This window comes from Panthera pardus, unplaced genomic scaffold, assembly GCF_024362965.1.
Source record: "Panthera pardus isolate Hobbes unplaced genomic scaffold, ASM2436296v1 HiC_scaffold_2, whole genome shotgun sequence".
NCBI lineage: Eukaryota > Metazoa > Chordata > Mammalia > Carnivora > Felidae > Panthera > Panthera pardus.
This window is the reverse complement of record NW_026526765.1, coordinates 98,096,102-98,112,809: the sequence shown is the minus strand read 5'-3', so window position 1 is coordinate 98,112,809 and position 16,708 is coordinate 98,096,102. Positions and strand designations below refer to the sequence as shown.

Here is a 16,708-nt window from a genome sequence, read left to right as displayed (position 1 = left end):
ATAGCCCTGGGGTGGAAAATATCTGTCTTTGCGAATATGTAGTAGAAAAATTAATGTTTTCGCCTTTTAAAAAAAGCTGTCATGAAGGTATCCTCCAAAAGATCCTGTTTAATGGACAATTTTTACACATACATGTGTATGTCCGTCTGGATTCCTAGGGGAATGTTTTTTAATTTGTCCACATAGGGAAAATAATATTAAACAAGCACCATTTTTATGATTTTCATGATTTACCAGTTAGAATTACAAAAAAATCTTATGTCTATAAGTTTAAACATAGCATAGCCCTTGTAATTTGTGAGTAACTTGAACGACGTGATGTTCTAGGAACTGTATTTAAATCCAAGCAGTAGTCACCAAAGTTAAATCTTTCCAGTCAGCCTTGAGAACTCAGTTGTTTTTGCAAGCCTTCAGAAATAGTTCCCAGATTAAAAAAAAGGAAAGAAAAAAAAGAACTATTTCCCAGATTAAAAAGTGCATTGTGTTTTTGTTTTGTTTTGTTTTGTTTTTATTTCTAAAATGAATGCAGTAATTGCATGTAAACCTTTTCAGGTAAAGTATTCTTCAAAGTGGAATGTTGAAAACATTTTGAAGAAATTGCTATCTCCTACTGAAGTCTTCCTTATGCCCCTTTTAGAACACTATTTCATTTTATGGTCATTCTAAAAATGCTTCTCTTCTTTTCCATCAAAACAAAAATAAATTTTAGCATCTCTGTTAACATGAATTAGGGACCTTTGCCAGTCCGAAGTAAGCAAGGAAGGGGGGAGCACCTTAGTTTGCAGAGATTATGGGGTACCTGGCTGGTTCAGTTGGTAGAGTATGGAGCTCTTGATCTTGGGGTCGTGAGTTCAAGCCTCAGGTTGGGTGCAGAGATTGCTTAAGTTAAACTTAAACATGTGTATATACACACACACACAACTATATATATTTTTTTATAAATATATATTTATATAAATATATATAAATTATTAAAATATATATTATAAAATTATAAATTTTATAAATTATAAAAATATATATTTATATAAATATATATGTAAAGATTAAGGTGACTAAGGGAAGTTAAGGTTAACAGTCACAAACAGTGACTTCATAGTCCACATTCTTCTTGTCCCAAATTGGCAGTGTCATAAATTAAACTTCTTAAATGTCATATCATAGCCTTTACTTGTTTTTTAGGACATTCGAAATCAAAGAATACATCGTAAACTTCGAAAAGCTGAATTGGCAAAACTTCAGCAAACCCTGAATGCACTTAATGAGAAGGCGGCATTTTATGAAGAGCAAATTAATTATTATGACACCTACATAAAGACTTGCGTGGACAACTTAAAAAGACGGTAAATTAAAAATCATATATCCATTTGTAATGTCATGATTTATATGGGTGTCAATTATTTTACCCACTTGGATGATCGGGTTTGGAAGCAAACTCTTTGCTTTCTTTTATAACCAAAAAACTAGAATCTGGATTTTGTGATTTGCTACTGGGATCTAAGAAGTCAGGAGTGCATTGAGATACTGTTTAATTGTCCATCAGCATTGAAATTCACGTAGCTCAACCTGTTGTATTCTAAGCAAGTAGCTTTATTTATTTATTTTTTTAATGTTTATTTAAAAACACAGCATGAGCAGGGAAAGGGCAGAGAGAGACACAGAATGTGAAGCAGGCTCTAGGCTCTGAGCTGTCAGCACAGAGCCCGACGCGGGGCTTGAACTCACGAACTGTGAGATCATGACCTGAGCCGAAGTCGGACGCTTAACCGACTGAGCCACCCAGGCGCCCCTCTAAGCAAGTAGTTTTAATGCTTGGGGAAGCACTCTCATTTTCCCTTTGGTCTCTTTTACTCAAAGAGGCCAAATACTATGATAAAAAAAAATTGAAGCTACTCTTACTTTTTGAATATTTACAATAAACAATGTTAGGTAACCCCAGGTATTTGCTACTAGCAGAATGTGGCCTAATGATTTTAAATTACTTAGTGCTTTTAAAACATTATCACTGATGGGGAACCTGGATGGCTCTGTCAGTCAAGCATATAACTTCGGCTCAGGTCATAATGTCACGGTTCGTGGGTTTGAGCCCCACGTCGGGCTCTGTGCTGACAGCTCAGAGCCTGGAGCCTGCTTCGGATTCCATGTCTCCTTCTAGACACACCTCTCCCCTGCTCAGAGTCTGTTTGTCTCGCTTTCTCAAAAATAAAGGTTTAAAATTTTTTTTTAATTATTATTGACATGAAAGACAAAATTTGGCAGTTCCCCATTACCCATTAGGATACGTATTACAGATTTTTTTATACACAGCAGAGCCACTTTTAATGAGTATTCTTTGCTCATTGTTGTTCTTCCTACTTACTAGACTAAGGCTGATACGAATCAGATTTTAATTACCCATTTAAATGTGTAGCATAATGTTTTCATGCAGTAAGAAATGGTGCTGTATGGAATAATCAATTGCATTAATCACAGAAGATTTGATGAAGGGAAATAACCAAATTTAAACCTCCCTTATTTGGGCCCCACTAGTTCTGAATTTTAATTCATTGCCTTGAAGCCTGTAAATTACCGTATTCCTGGAGAAAGAAGTTGATCCAACTAATAATACCCAGTAGAAATAAGGCTGTTAGAGGGCTGGGGCTTTTTTGTTTGTTTTTTTTACTTGCAACCACTTGAAGGCATTTTACAACCTTTGCCGCTAATGAGGCGAGCTAGATTTGCGTTCTAATTCTTTCTTACGTTGTGTGATCTATGACCGAGCCCAGTGAACTCTGGAACTTAAGTTTTCTCATCTTTAAGGTGGCAAGAGGAGTACCAGCCTCACAAGTGTTACTATGAGAGCTAAATGAAATCATAAGAAAGGAATTAATTGATTTCCAAGCACTATGGAAATGTTGATTTTACAAAGGTGAGGCAGTATTCAAAAAGCGCTTAGAACATGGCTGGTCACACAGTATTTATTCAATAAACTAAAACAGTCCTAGTAATACCTTTACTTAGGAGTATGCAGTTCATATTACGGAACCAAAGCTGCTTGTGACATGACTTTCTATCGCCACTTAGTTCAATATGCCTGAGAAAATACAGTAAGTACTGGTCTGTCGGTCACTTTGTAGATAGCCTTCTCAGACATTTCAGCAGTGAGGTTTTATGGCGAGGGAAAATCACCTCCTACTTTCACAAAATAAAGTTTCATACTCAGGGCGGTGGGGGCCAAGCGTGAACAGTGGTGGGCACCACCACAACCTCTGAGTTTGCCGTCATGACGACAGATGGTTTATTCTTATTTTGTCAGAAATTCTCGAAGGTCAATTAAACTGGATGGAAAAGGAGAACCGAAAGGGGCGAAGAGAGCCAAGCCAGTGAGGTACACGGCTGCAAAGCTGCATGAGAAGGGGGTCCTGCTGGGGATAGACGACCTTCAGACAAACCAGTGAGTGTGGCCTGAAATCTGCACAGAATTACACATACCCTCTAATCACTCCCATAAAATCTGACTCACTTCTTTTTGGTTTCCTGTGGCCTTTGAAGAGAGCTTCATTTGGTCTATCAAGGCTTACCCTTGATTACAGATGACAGGGCGGGGACGTACGTGTATTGTAATCTCTAGTCTGCCCATCAGACCCCGAGCATCAGTGCCGGGGGTTGTATGAAGTGCTGAGCGGGTCGTGTTTCCCATGGCTGGTCCAGTACATTTGGGTTTGCCAGCCTCCCCCTTCTCTCGGGAAAAACTGAGTCATAGCACTGAGAATGAAAAGCTGTCTTTTTGTCTTGATAGAGAGAGTTATTTACAATAGTATCTTTCTCACTTCAGAGCCACAGACTATGTGTGCCAACACCCGGGTCAGAGCCACTCTAGCAGTGTGCTGCTCGTGTGTGTGTTTGATGTAGAGGAGAAAATGGAAACCCTCCTCCGCAGCCCCGCACTGGGTGCCAGAGGGCTCTCTCTTTTAAAGGAACTGTGAGCCTTGTGGCCCATCACTGTTGCAGGGAGCCACATTCACCATGTGAGCTCCTCTCTAACTCCTGCCCTCTCTCCAGGCCTGGCTTCTGTTCCGTTTATGGCAGCAAACCTTTTTCTCTCAACCATACTGACTCAGAGAAAATGCTTCTTCGTCTTTGTAGTTTCTATAGAAGTAACCATCTAAAACATTCAACTGGCGTCTCAGCAGTCTAAGTCACTATTTAATTCTCAGGATCTGTGAACCCCATTTTTCCAACTTTATTTTAAGCTCTTTAAGAACAAGGACCGTGTTTAATAGCATTTCTTCAGTAATAAAGCATCTACTTGGGTGCTCTAGGCAACAATCTCAACAAGAGCTATCAAACCTAGTTTTAATGAGCAGAGTGGGGAAGGGCAATGATGGGAGGTTGGGGAGGCTTCCTTAGGACTTTCCGGTGGACCTTTCACTAAGCGTGGTAATGTAGGATTCCGTTAACTAGTTTCAGCTTTACACATATAGTTGCAATTCCTCATATGAATGTCCCTTTCTTCACTAGGTTTAAAAATGTTACATTTGATATCATATCTACTGAAGATGTGGGCATCTTTGATGTGAGATCAAAATTCCTTGGTGTTGAGATGGAGAAGGTACAGCTCAATATTCAGGTAAGCTGGGATTTCTGCAAAGTGGGGGTGAGTTTTATAATGTGCGGCGTGCTTCCCCTGGCTTGCCCTCTTCATGACAACACGGGGGTGTAACAGATGATCACTGCAAGCCTTATTTGCCAATATTGGCCTTTTAAGCTTTGGTGATTTGTGGAAAGCTCTGATCTTTCAAAGTATTAGAACTTAAAACGCTTTTAGATGGCAAACCGTAGCAGTCAGCTTTTCTAAGTCATGTTTCCATTTTGATGCTTAGAGGGAAAAAAATAGCATAAAAGTATTCAAAGCTATTAAGGCGAGAAAGTTTTCTTATTTTATTTTTACTTTTTTAATGTTTTTCTTTATTTTTTATTTATTTTATTTTATTTTTTGAGAGGGGGCGGTTTGTGAGCAGGGGAGGGACAGAGAGAGGGGGACAGAGGAACCGAAGTGGGCTCTGTCTGCACTGACAGCAGAGAGCCCAGTGTGGGGCTCGAACTCACGAACTAGAAGATCATGACCTGAGCCAAAGTCAGATGCTTAACTGAACTAAGCCACCCAGATGCCCCAAAAGTTTTCTTTCATTAGGAACTTGGATGTCTTTGTAAGACTATATATCCCCAGGATTGGAACTTTACTGACCTCATTTCTGCTTCTTTCTCCTGCTTAGAATCATGTCTACATTAGTTTATTAAATCTGTTAAATGCTTAGGCACATAAGACATGCAAAATAGTTATCTACAAGTAGAAAAATGGCATCTACAGTCGGAATTATTGCTGTTTTCTCATGAGGACCATATTTAAGCCAAATAGACTTGAACAGAAGCTGAGACATCCAGTTTCTATGTCCAAAAACAAAAGGAGCAAGAACAACAATGACCAAAAAAAGTGAAAGGAGAACACAATCAAAGGCTTAAGATCATCTTCTGCCAAATGGATCCTCAGCATAGGATCAATTAAAAGATGTAATTGAGTTTTTCTTTTTCACATGAGAGATTTTCAGTGGAAATAACACCTATTTACGTGGGTCCCAAACTACTAGTAAAATGGTTCCCAGGTATTCTGTGTGTATCTACACAAACCATCTTGATGAACCACTGCAAGGGACAAGTTCTAGCTTCCCTGCCTGCTGAGCCCCTGGCTGAGAACCCTGAAATTATTTCCCCCTCCTAGGAGCAGATGCCATTGCCCTTCTTTCCCCTGTAGCATTGCTTGTAACTTAGAAAAAAACAAAAAACTAAAGGAGTATGATAAGGGCCATTGAGATAATGGAGTGAGTTAGAGTCCAGAGAGAAAACGAAAGATAATGAGTAATTGTGAAAAGTATACATAAGTAAAACAGCGTTATTTTCTACCTTATTTTTAAACGCCAGTAAATATAGCCATCTAACAATTTAACTGAAAAGCTTGAGTTACTTTATGTACCATTTAGATAAATACGGGAAGAGTAAAGACAGTGCTGCTAGGGATGTGCCTTCGTTAGTCATTCTTCTTTAGAAGTGGCAAAAACGTATCATGTGTTTGTCAAGAAGGAAATGACCCGAGACCAATCAGCATCAACTGGACAGACGAATCCCAAGTGACAGGCACACACCTGATCACAGAGGCCTCAGGAATTCCAGGGCACTTCCTTTGAACACTGGTGCAAATACCAAGCTTCATTTGCTGCTTTGTTAAGGTTTCAGTATGCGGTAGGATTAACTCTTCATGCCATTCATCTGTACACAGAATTGATTGTGAAATGTTACTCCTTAGCTGCATACAGATAACTCATACACCCCAGATTTTTAAAGTCATGAACATGTCACCAGGGCTAACTACATAATTTGTGGGGCTTGGTACAGAATGAAAAGTTACAGCCCCTTATTCAGAATTATTGAGCGTTTCAAGATGGTGAGAGCAGAGCATTACACTCTGTACAGGTTGAATGCCCCAGTAGCCAGCCCAGCATCTAACAGCTAATAAAGTCAGACTTCTGTTTATATTTATGGCTTTCAGACAATTACATTAACAAGTGAATTACCTGATGGCCAGGTCTTTAGTGTGAGACAAGAACTGGCCAAAGGGCAGAAATTTCTAAGAGAACTAAGGGAGATCCCTTCTAACATTATGTTTCTGGGTCTTCTTCTCCCCTCCTTCCTCACTTCCTAAATATTATGTCATAATTGTATCCTGCAACTGTCGGCAGTATACCTAACAGGTGGGTGCGACTTAAGATGTTCTGCTCCCACCAATAATGTTCAGTGTTTATCAAGGGCTACGGGGTTGACACCGTTCCCTTCCCAGATGAAGAGCTGAGGTTCAGGGAATTCATTATACAAGAGGCAGCTGGAGTCCAAGTTGTTCATCAGTCTGCTCCATTGCCCCTCGCACAGGATTACAGTTGATCTTGACAAAGCATGGGCCCCTACAAATGGCTTGTGGACTTTGATCTCCTATGTCCAATAGCACCCTTGTGAAATTAGCAGTGTTGTCCCAATTTACACAAACAAAACAACTTCAGAGAGGTGGTGTGATGTCGCAGGGTCATAAGATAGCAAATGGCGGGGCTAAGTCTCAAATCTGATCTTCCGTCCACAAGTACAATCATTATCATTGCTCCCCACCTTGGGGGCCCAGCTGCTTCCCCTGCAGACACCTACAGGTGTCTCTCACTTTGAGTACAGTTGGAGGAATGTGAGGAGGTGGAGGGGGACGCTGGCAGCAGCTAAAGTTCTCTCAAAGATGATTCCAACTTGTGCAGGTGGCCTTGCTTAATAGAGATACAAGGCATTATCATTAAGAACCAAGAAGTTTCCTGGGGCGCCTAGGTGGCTCATTCAGTTGAGCATCCAACTCTTGATATCAGCTCAGGTCATGACCTCATGGTATGTGGGATCGAGCCCCACATCAGGTTCTGTGCTGATAGTGCAGAGCCTGATTGGGATTCTCTCTCTCAATCTCTCTCTCTCTCTCTCTCTCTCTCTATCTATCTATCAAAATAAATAAAACATTAAAAAAAAAAAAAAGAAGTTTCCAGAGCTAGGAACAAGAAAATGAGGTCCGGGTATTAGTCTAGGGCAGTTCAAGAATGATAACTTCTATTTGGGGAAGCCCCCCTGTTCTATGTTATTGTGAGACATTGCTCCTTAATCTCATGCATATGATTAGTGTGACCCAGTTACTAATTCTAGCAAGAGTTGATGTCCTTTGATTATGAGGTGGCAGTGAAACATAGAACGATAGACTGACGTGAGAATAAGGGCTTGTTCTCAGTACAGGAACACAAAGTAGTCTAGATCAGGAAAGACTAGCTTTGTACACTGGTCTCCAAATTGTAATCCACAACTTCAGTAAATCACATGAGCATTTATCCCCACTTTACATACTTATTTATAAAGTATACATGTTCATGCTGACAGCTCAGAGCCTAGAGCCTGTTTTAGATTCTGTGTCCTCTCTCTCTGCCCCTCCCGCCCTCATGCTCTGTCTTTCTCTCCTCCAAAAATAAATAAAAACATTAAAAAAATGTTTTTAAAGTATACATGTTCCTACTACTAGACTCAAAATATACTTTATAAAATATACACACAAAATTTAAGTGTTTAAAGAATGAGAGAAAATAATAAATGGGAGTTCTCATACTCTTTTTGCTCCCCAAGGGATAGCCTTGCTCACTTCACTTTAGAAAACACCACCGTTCTTGCAGCACCTGGGTGGCTCAGTTGGCTCAGGTCATGATCTTAAGGTTCATGAGGTTGAGCCCCATATCAGGTGAGCTTGACTCCCTCTTCGGGTGAGCCCCAATTCTCTCTCTCCCCTTCTCTTTGCCCCCACACCTCTCTCTTCCCCTCCCCTCTCTCTTCCTCTCACTCACTTGTGCCCTCTGTCTCAAAAAAAAAAAAAAAAAGAAAAGGAAACACCACTGTAAAAAGAAACACCACTGTCTAAAGGATATGCCCCATCCTGCTGGATTATCTGTATTTTGAATGTTTCAATTAAAATTATAATTATGGGGCTGCCTGGGTGACTCAGTCAGTAAAGCATCTGACTCTTGATTTCAGCTCAGGTAATGATCTCAGGGTCCTAAGATCAAGCCCCATATGGGGCTCTGTGCTGGGCATGGAGCCTGCTTCAGATTCTCTGTCTCTCCCCCTCCCCCTCCACGTGCATACTCCCTCTCTCTAAAATAAATAATTTTTAAAAGTTACAATTACATATCTGATATTAACTTGATGATGGTTTTCTTTCATACAGTGCTCATCAATTCTAAAAATCTGTTTTCTTTCATTTTGGTACGTGCTTCTCAAAGTATGGCACTCAGACCATCAGTACCATCATCACATAGGACCTTGTTAAAATGCATATTCTTGGGCCTTACCCCAGAGCTACAAAGTCAGAACTTCCAGTGCATGGGGCCCAACAATCTGTGTTTTAACTAGCTTGTGTTTTTAACCAAATGATCCCGATGCACACTGACACCTTATTAAGAACCTCCACAGAGGTCACTAGGTCAACTGAATCTATTTTTGTCGACAGATTCTTCTAGAATGTTTTTTTAAGAATGTTCTTAAGCACGCAAAATGTTAAATTTGAGATTTAATGATGTCCCTTACACTTTCAGGATTTACTCCAGATGCAGTATGAAGGCGTAGCTGTAATGAAAATGTTTGATAAGGTTAAAGTGAATGTAAACCTTCTCATCTACCTGCTGAACAAGAAATTCTATGGAAAGTGAAGTGCCTACAGAAGTGTCATGGAATCTGTATCACCCGGATTGAGATGAATCTGCTTAATATTTTTGTTGTTAAACATGATTGAAATCACTGCTTACAAATGTGTGGGTTTTTTTTTTTTTTTCTTAAATGACCAAAACTGTTCTGAAGAATGTACCCATGTGCCTTTTTGATAATTTGATACTATGGTAGAATAATACAAAAAATGAATTGATGGAAACACTTCCACATTATGCTGTGGTATAGGTACTCTGACTTAAAACTTTGGCAATCTGTGATTTGTTTTAAAGTAGGGAGAAAATAAGTTTAGCTGACTTAGAGACAAATCTGTAGACCTATTTTCCTATGAACAAATAATTTTAAATGTCCCGTTTGAATAATGTCATCCTTCATAGATTTTTTTCTTGGGAGAAATGGAAACCTAATTATTTGTAATGAATTATTTACACGGATACTTTGTTCTAAGCCCTGCCTTCTGGGAGTTACCAATTTTAAAGAACTTTTGTGCAATTCAAAATGAAGTTTTTATAAGTAATTGAAAGTGACAGTACAATAACACTTTCTGTATAAAATTATATATTTTATGTGATTTATTCCTACTAAATGAAGTGCACTACTGCCTTGTGGTAAAGGCTCTTGTTCCCAGAGCCTTTAAGTGACTAAGGAGCACCATGGATAGCGAGCTTAAACCCCCACCTCCACCCCTCACAGTTTATTTGAATACTTCAATTGTGCCTCTCAATTTTTTGTAATGCAATAAAATCAGTATCTAGATGGTTTTTAAATGTATTCTTTGAAAATTGTTTTATGTAAAATAAATGTTAACTGAATTACATGAATTGGAGTTTTTAGGTGTCCTAATACTAAATCATTTTGTGGGTAGAAGGTTCTTGGTGGGGCTTACCAGGAAAAGAAATAACGTGTCGACAGCTGTACTTGTTAGGGTGCAGACTAAAAAGCTGTAACCGAGGGATTACAAAACCCTGTGGCTGGGGCGCCCAGTCAGTTACACGTCCTTTCAGTCGTTACTGAAATAAGAGAGAAGTTGGTTTTTGTCAGGTTCATCAGTTCAGAGGTAAGTGAGCGGGCTTACAAGATTGTTTAGAGACCCAGGCTGGCCACTTGGCTCTGTCTTGATCACTGAAGGGAGAAAGAAGTCCAGGGCATGCCATTTTGTTTTAAGTAATTTGAGTCACTTCTCACATCTGATTGACCAAAACTTAGTCATGCAGCCACAACCAGCTTCAATAGAGCCTGGGAAATAAGATCTTTTAATCAGGCAGCCCTGTTCTCAATTAAAAGCTGAGGTGGGGCATCTGGGTGGCTCAGTCCTTTGAGCTTCTGACTCTTGGTTTTGGCTCAGACCGTAATCTCGCGCAGTTCGTGGGTTCTAGCACCGCATGTGGCTCTGCACTGACAGTGTGGGGCCTGCTTGGGATTCTCTCTCTCTCTCCCTCTCTCTCTACCCCTCCCCTTCTCTCTCTCTCTCTCTCTCAAAAAACTAAAAAAAAAAAATTTTTTTTAAACTGGGGTAAGAGGTGATACTATTAATAAAAGAAAGAGTGATTCCTGGGGACAGGTTAGCTAGCTATCTTCATGACAGTAGTGATTCGGACCCTCAGGCTGGAGCCCCCTGATACTTGGGATTCTGTTTATTCATTCGACAGGCTTTATTTTTCATAGGGATTACAAAATATTTCTCAGTGTAACTTAAGCTCATTTAACAAAAATGAACTTTAGTGTGAGATCAATAGAATTTGGAAACTACAAATTTTTAAACTTTGTTTAATCTTTTGAAAGAGATCAGAGGGGGGCAGAGGGGGGCAGAGAGAGGAGGGAGAGAATCCCAATCAAGCTCGGTGTGCTGTCACTGCAGAGCCCAACGTGGGGCTCAATCCCACAGACCATGCCATCATGACCCAAGCCCAAATTAAGAGACGTTTAACTGACTGAGCCATCCAGGCACCCCAGAAAGTTCAAATTTTCAAAAGTAGAATCTGCCACTTTAGTGATTATGTCCAGCTGTGCATATTTTTAGCAAAGAGAGCAAGTCTACACTACTGGTCATCTGATCTACAAATGTGGTGGGATCGACAAAAGAACTATCAAAAAAATCTGAGGAGTCTGCAGAGATGGGAAAGGGCTCCTTCAAGTACGCCTGGGTCTCAGATAAACTGAAAGCCGAATGTGAACGTGGTATCATCATTGCTATCTCCCTGTGGAAATTTGAGACCAGCAAGTCCTGTGTGACTACCATTGATGCCCCAGGACACAGAGACTTTATCAAAAATATGATTACAGGCACATCCCAGGCCGACTGTGCTGAGCTGATCGTTGCTGATGTTGACGAATTTGAAGCAGGTATCTCCAAGAATGGGCAGACCCGTGAGCATGCCCTTGTGGCTTACACGCTGCGTGTAAAACAACTTGTTGGATTCCACTGAGCCACCCCACAGCCAGAAGAGATAGGAGAAAATCGTTAAGGAAGTCAGCACCTACAGTAAGCAAATTGGCTACCACCCCGACACAGTGGCGTTTGTGCCAATTTCTGGTTGGAAAGGTGACAACATGCTGGAGACAAGTGCTAACACGCCCTGGTTCAAGAGATGGAAAGTCACCCGTAAAGATGGCAATGCCAGTGGAACCACACTGCTTGAAACTCTGGATTGCATTCTGCCACCAACTCGTCCAACTGACAAGCCCTTGCATCTGCCTTTCCAGGATGTCTACAAAATTGGTGGCATTGGTGCTGTCCCTGTGGGTCAAGTGGAGACCGGTGTTCTTAAACCAAGCATGGTGGTCACTTTTGCTCCAGTCAATGTTACAACTAAAGTAAAGTCTGCTGAAATGTACCAGGAAGCTCTGAGTGAGGCTCTTCCTGGGGACAACATGGGCTTCAATGTCAAGAACCTATCTGTCAAAGATGTCCATCGTGGCAATGGGGCTGGTGATAGCAAAAATGACCCACAATGGAAGCAGCTGGCTTCACGGCTCAGGCGATAATCCTGAACCATCCGGGCCAAATCAGTGCCGGTTATGTACCTGTGCTGGACCGTCACACAGCTCATATCGCCTGCAAGTTCACTGAGCGGAATGAGAAGATTGATCATCATTCTGGAAAAAAGCTGGAAGATGGTCCCAAGTTCTTGAAATCTGGTGATGCTACCATCGTTGATATGGTTCCTGGCAAGCCCATGTGTGTTGGGAACATCTCTGACTCTCCTCCTCTGGGCCGTTTTGCTGTTCATGACATGAGACAGATGGTTGCTATGGGTGTCATCAAAGCAGTGGACAGTAGGCAGCTGGAGCTGGCAAGGTCACCAAGCCTGCCCAGAAAGCTCAGAAGGCTAAATGATTATTATCCCCAATCCCTGCCACCCCAGTCTTAATAAGTGGTGGGAGAACAGTCTCAGAACTGTTGTGCCAATTGGCCATTTAAGTTTAATAGTAAAAGACTGGGTAATGATAACAATGCACCATAAAATCTTCAGAAGGAAAGGAGAACATTTTGTGGACCATTTGCTGTGTGTGTCTGTGTGTGTGTGTATGTGGCAGTTTTGAGTTATTAGTTTTTAAAATCAGTGCTTTTTAATGGAAACAACTTGACCAAAAAATCTGTCACAGAATTTTGAGACCCATTAAAACAAAAGTTTAATGAGAAAAAAAAAAAAGGAAATGCTCTTTCAAAATGCTCGCTATCTTAACAGTTTGTGAATGTGTACATTTTTGTAATGCGTTAACCTTAACACAGACCTGCATACCTAAAAGGAATCAAATAAACATGCATCTTGTGTAGGGCCCATCTTGTGAAGAAACCTCATCTTCCCTGCAGTTAAGTACGTGAGGAACAGGATCCAGGGACAGTGGGAGGTAGATTAAGCTTCCTCCTCTGTGCTCCAGGAAAGATTTTTAGTGGAAATGTGTAGAAGGAGCCAAAGTTAAGGAAAAATGTTTAGAGGCAAAAGCTAACGTTTCATAGTATTTCTGAAGGGAGTTTGTCTTATTCCGAGACTGAGCATTATGCTTAAGTCTTAACTGTATTAATATATACCTTCATATCATGCCAGTACCGTTGAGGAAAGCAGTGCGTGTTTTCTCTCCCTTGGCCCACATGGTAAGGCTATTGTTTTTTGTTTTTAATTTTTTTTCAATGTTTGTTTTTGAGAGAGAGCATGGGGAGGGGTGGGGCGGAGAGAGAGGGAGACACAAATCTGAAGCAGCCTCCAGGCTCTGAGCTGTCAACACAGAGCCCAATGCGGGGCTCTAACTCACAAACCATGAGATCATGACCTGAGCTAAAGTCAGATGCTTTAGCAGTTCAGCCACCCAGGCGCCCCAGTAAGGCTATTTATTGTTGAAGATACTACCAACTGCTACTTGAGATTTTTAAGGCACATGAGTGAACAGGTGACCCAGAGAAGAAATGTGATGGAGCATGAACAAGAAGAAGCCAGCAGAGGCATGGATGTAGATATGGTTGGAACCAAGGCCTATACCCCTCCCAGGAGCACTGAACCCCAAGCCAGTGGACCACTGTGTCTTATAACCCTGAGCCAGTAAAGACTCCTAACCATTGTAGAGGAAGAAAAATAATTTTCCCTCTCTCCTTCTGAGTGCTCCTTGGCTGAGACGCTCTGTAATAAATTATCAAGAGAAGGGTGCCTGGGTGGCTCTGTCGGTTAAGTATCCGACTCTTGATTTTGACTCACGTCATGATCTCACGGCGGTAACTTCCATGGTGGGCATGGAGCCTGCCTGGGATTCTCTCTCTCCCTCTCTGCCCCTCCCCCACACTCTCACTTTTGCTCTGTCAAAGTAAATTACAGAGGAAAAAAACAAATACATACCTCATGTATACTCAGGAAAACTAAGAAACACTCCTGGAAATAGCCCAAGCCCCCACCTTACTATCTTTGGCTAAAGGCAAAAGGTAAATATACATTAAAAAAAAAAAAAAAAAGACAAAAGAAGGATGGTAGGGGGTAGATGGGGGGTGGAGAGTGCAATTTATGGGAAAGTGATAAGAGGAAATGTTTGCTCAAATTTGCCCCACCTGGAACATAAGCCAGGTGAAGAAGGAATGTCTGATAATAGGGCTCCAGTGTAAAATCTCTTTATATGTGTAAACTGCCATTACAAAAGGATTACTTCTGCTTGCAGAGCTTCTCCTGTGTCGTTAGTTTTGAAAAATCATCACTTCAAAATAAGCCATATGCCAAAAGGCATATTTGGGAGCATTACACTCTGCTACCCTCCACCAGCTTCCTCCCCAGAACTCATAGCTTTTCTTAGTGGGAAGAAGGAAAAAAAATGTTTTTTGCTTTTGAAACACTTAACCAATTGAAACTATAACTTAATTTTTGTATATCTGACTCCTTGACTTTGATGTATGTCTAGTCATGTTTCCACTATTAAAAAATGGTATTGTTGCAAGGTTTAGCGTCCGTGCTACCTTGAACTGTACTTTTTAGCACCTAGACCTTAAGCTGCATCCTAGCTCCTCTCGAACAATGTGTCCTAGTCATCTCCAAGAGAGGGAAAACCTGTGCATACTTAATATTCTGGAAGTTTGTGGTAAAGAAAGAGACCACCTCAATGTGACCCTTGTCTGACCTGACATGTCTCCCTTAAGTCATTGAGAGACCAGAACTGTGACGATGTGTGTTAGTGTATGTGTGTGTGGTTGAGTTCTAATTAGAGGGGCTATTCATGATGCAATTTTAAAAACTTTGGCTGTGGTTAAGTAGGGATTTGTGGTACTCCTCAAATGTCCCCAGAGGTGAACCACAGGACTCTCAATGGTGATAGTTGCCTATATTTTAAGAAATTCTGCTAAGAATGGATGATACACTGCTGATAAGCTTTTGAAAACCTCTTGCCTCTGTTACTGAAACCTGAATTTAGCAGCAGGTTAAGATAGAGCTCTCAAAATCATCCTCTGAGTTCCAGAGGACAGAGACTGTCTTAGCCACTGCTCTAAGTCCAGAGCCTGGCCATGCCTCGTACGTGGTGCAGAGGTGGGGGCTCAAAGACTGCATCTGATGGGCTGGGAAGGAGGCAGACCTCACCACCCCACTGTCCCTCAGGAGTCACAGTATTGCTTTAGGTCGGCCCTGCTGTGAATGGAGCAGCTAGTGACTATCTCATTCTGACAACGCATATGCTCTCAAGTCAGTCTCCAAATAAAGGGGTTCATACAGATTTTCTAGGTTGCCTCACCCTTGTTTTCCTTAGAGTATAAAACCTCTGACCTAAAATGCAGTGGACGGTGTGATGGTTAATGTTATGTGTCCATTTGATAGGGCTAAGGGATGCCCAGATAACTGGTTAAAAAACACTATTTCTGGATGTGTCTGTGAGAGTGTTTCCAGAAGAGATTAACTTTTGAAGGCGTGGACTCAGTAAAGATCCCTTCACCTTTGTGGACAGGCATCATCTAATCTGTTGAGAGCTCAAATACAAAAGGGCACAGGAAGGCAAAACCTCCCGCTCCCCCACCCCCCAAGTGGGCCGTCTATCTCCTGCCTTTACACAGGTTCTCAGGCCTCCAACTCTGGAATTCACACCAGCAGCCTCAGTCTCAGAATGGGAGTTATGCCATTAGCTCCCCTGGTCCTCATGCCTTTGGGCTGGGACTGAACTATACCACCAGCTGTTATGGTTCTTCCAGCTTACAGACAGCAGGTCGTGGGACTTCTCAGCCTCTCTAACCATGCGAGCCTTATATGTATATAAGAGAAGATTTATATATGTATATCTATATGTGTATATCTATATACATGATATAGATAGATGATAGATGTAGACTGTTGGTTTTGTTTTTCTGGAAAACCAAAACTAATACAGAATATGAATAGGAGAAGTAAAAGATACTGAGTTCACCTTATAAAACTGGAACAGGGGCGCCTGGGTGGCTCAGTCAGTTAAGCGTCCCACTTCGGCTCAGGTAACGATCTCGCCGTCCCTGAGTTCGAGCCCCGCGTCGGGCTCTGTGCTGACTGCTCAGAGCCTGGAGCCTGTTTCAGATTCTGTGTCTCCCTCTCTCTCTGACCCTGCCCCGTTCATGCTTTGTCTCTCTCTGTCTCAAAAATAAATAAACGTTAAAAAAAAATTTTTTTTTAAATAAAACTGGAACAAAAGTTTTTGTAGTTGTTTTCTTTTTATTTTATTTTTAATTTTTTTATCAATGTTTTTATTTACTTTTGAAGGGGAGAGAGACAGAGCATGAGCGGGGGAGGAGCAGAGAGAGAGGGAGACATAGAATCTGAAGCAGGCTCCAGGCTCTAAGCTGCCAGCACAGAGCCCAATGCAGGGCTCGAACTCACGAACTGTGAGATCATGACCTGAGCCGAAGTCGACGCTTACCCGACTGAGCCACCCAGGCGCCCCAGTTGTTTTCTTTTTAATA

At 41.4% G+C, this 16,708-nt stretch overlaps 1 protein-coding gene and 1 pseudogene across 3 annotated transcripts in view; both read left to right on the top strand.

Moving 5' to 3' along the window:
* The window catches only part of IQGAP2 (IQ motif containing GTPase activating protein 2), a 293,312-nt gene extending 283,173 nt beyond the window's left edge, over positions 1–10,139 (top strand). For all 3 annotated transcript variants that reach the window (XM_019462972.2, XM_019462973.2, XM_019462975.2), the window contains 4 exons: positions 1,183–1,343; positions 3,296–3,433; positions 4,501–4,609; positions 9,189–10,139. In XM_019462972.2, the coding sequence (XP_019318517.2) occupies positions 1,183–1,343; positions 3,296–3,433; positions 4,501–4,609; positions 9,189–9,302 (522 nt within the window). In that variant the 3' untranslated portion in view covers positions 9,303–10,139. The remainder of the gene's footprint in view (positions 1–1,182; positions 1,344–3,295; positions 3,434–4,500; positions 4,610–9,188) is intronic.
* Positions 10,140–10,791: 652 nt separating this feature from the next.
* On the top strand, positions 10,792–14,130 carry LOC109274970 (elongation factor 1-alpha 1-like; annotated as a pseudogene).
* Positions 14,131–16,708: the final 2,578 nt, after the last annotated feature.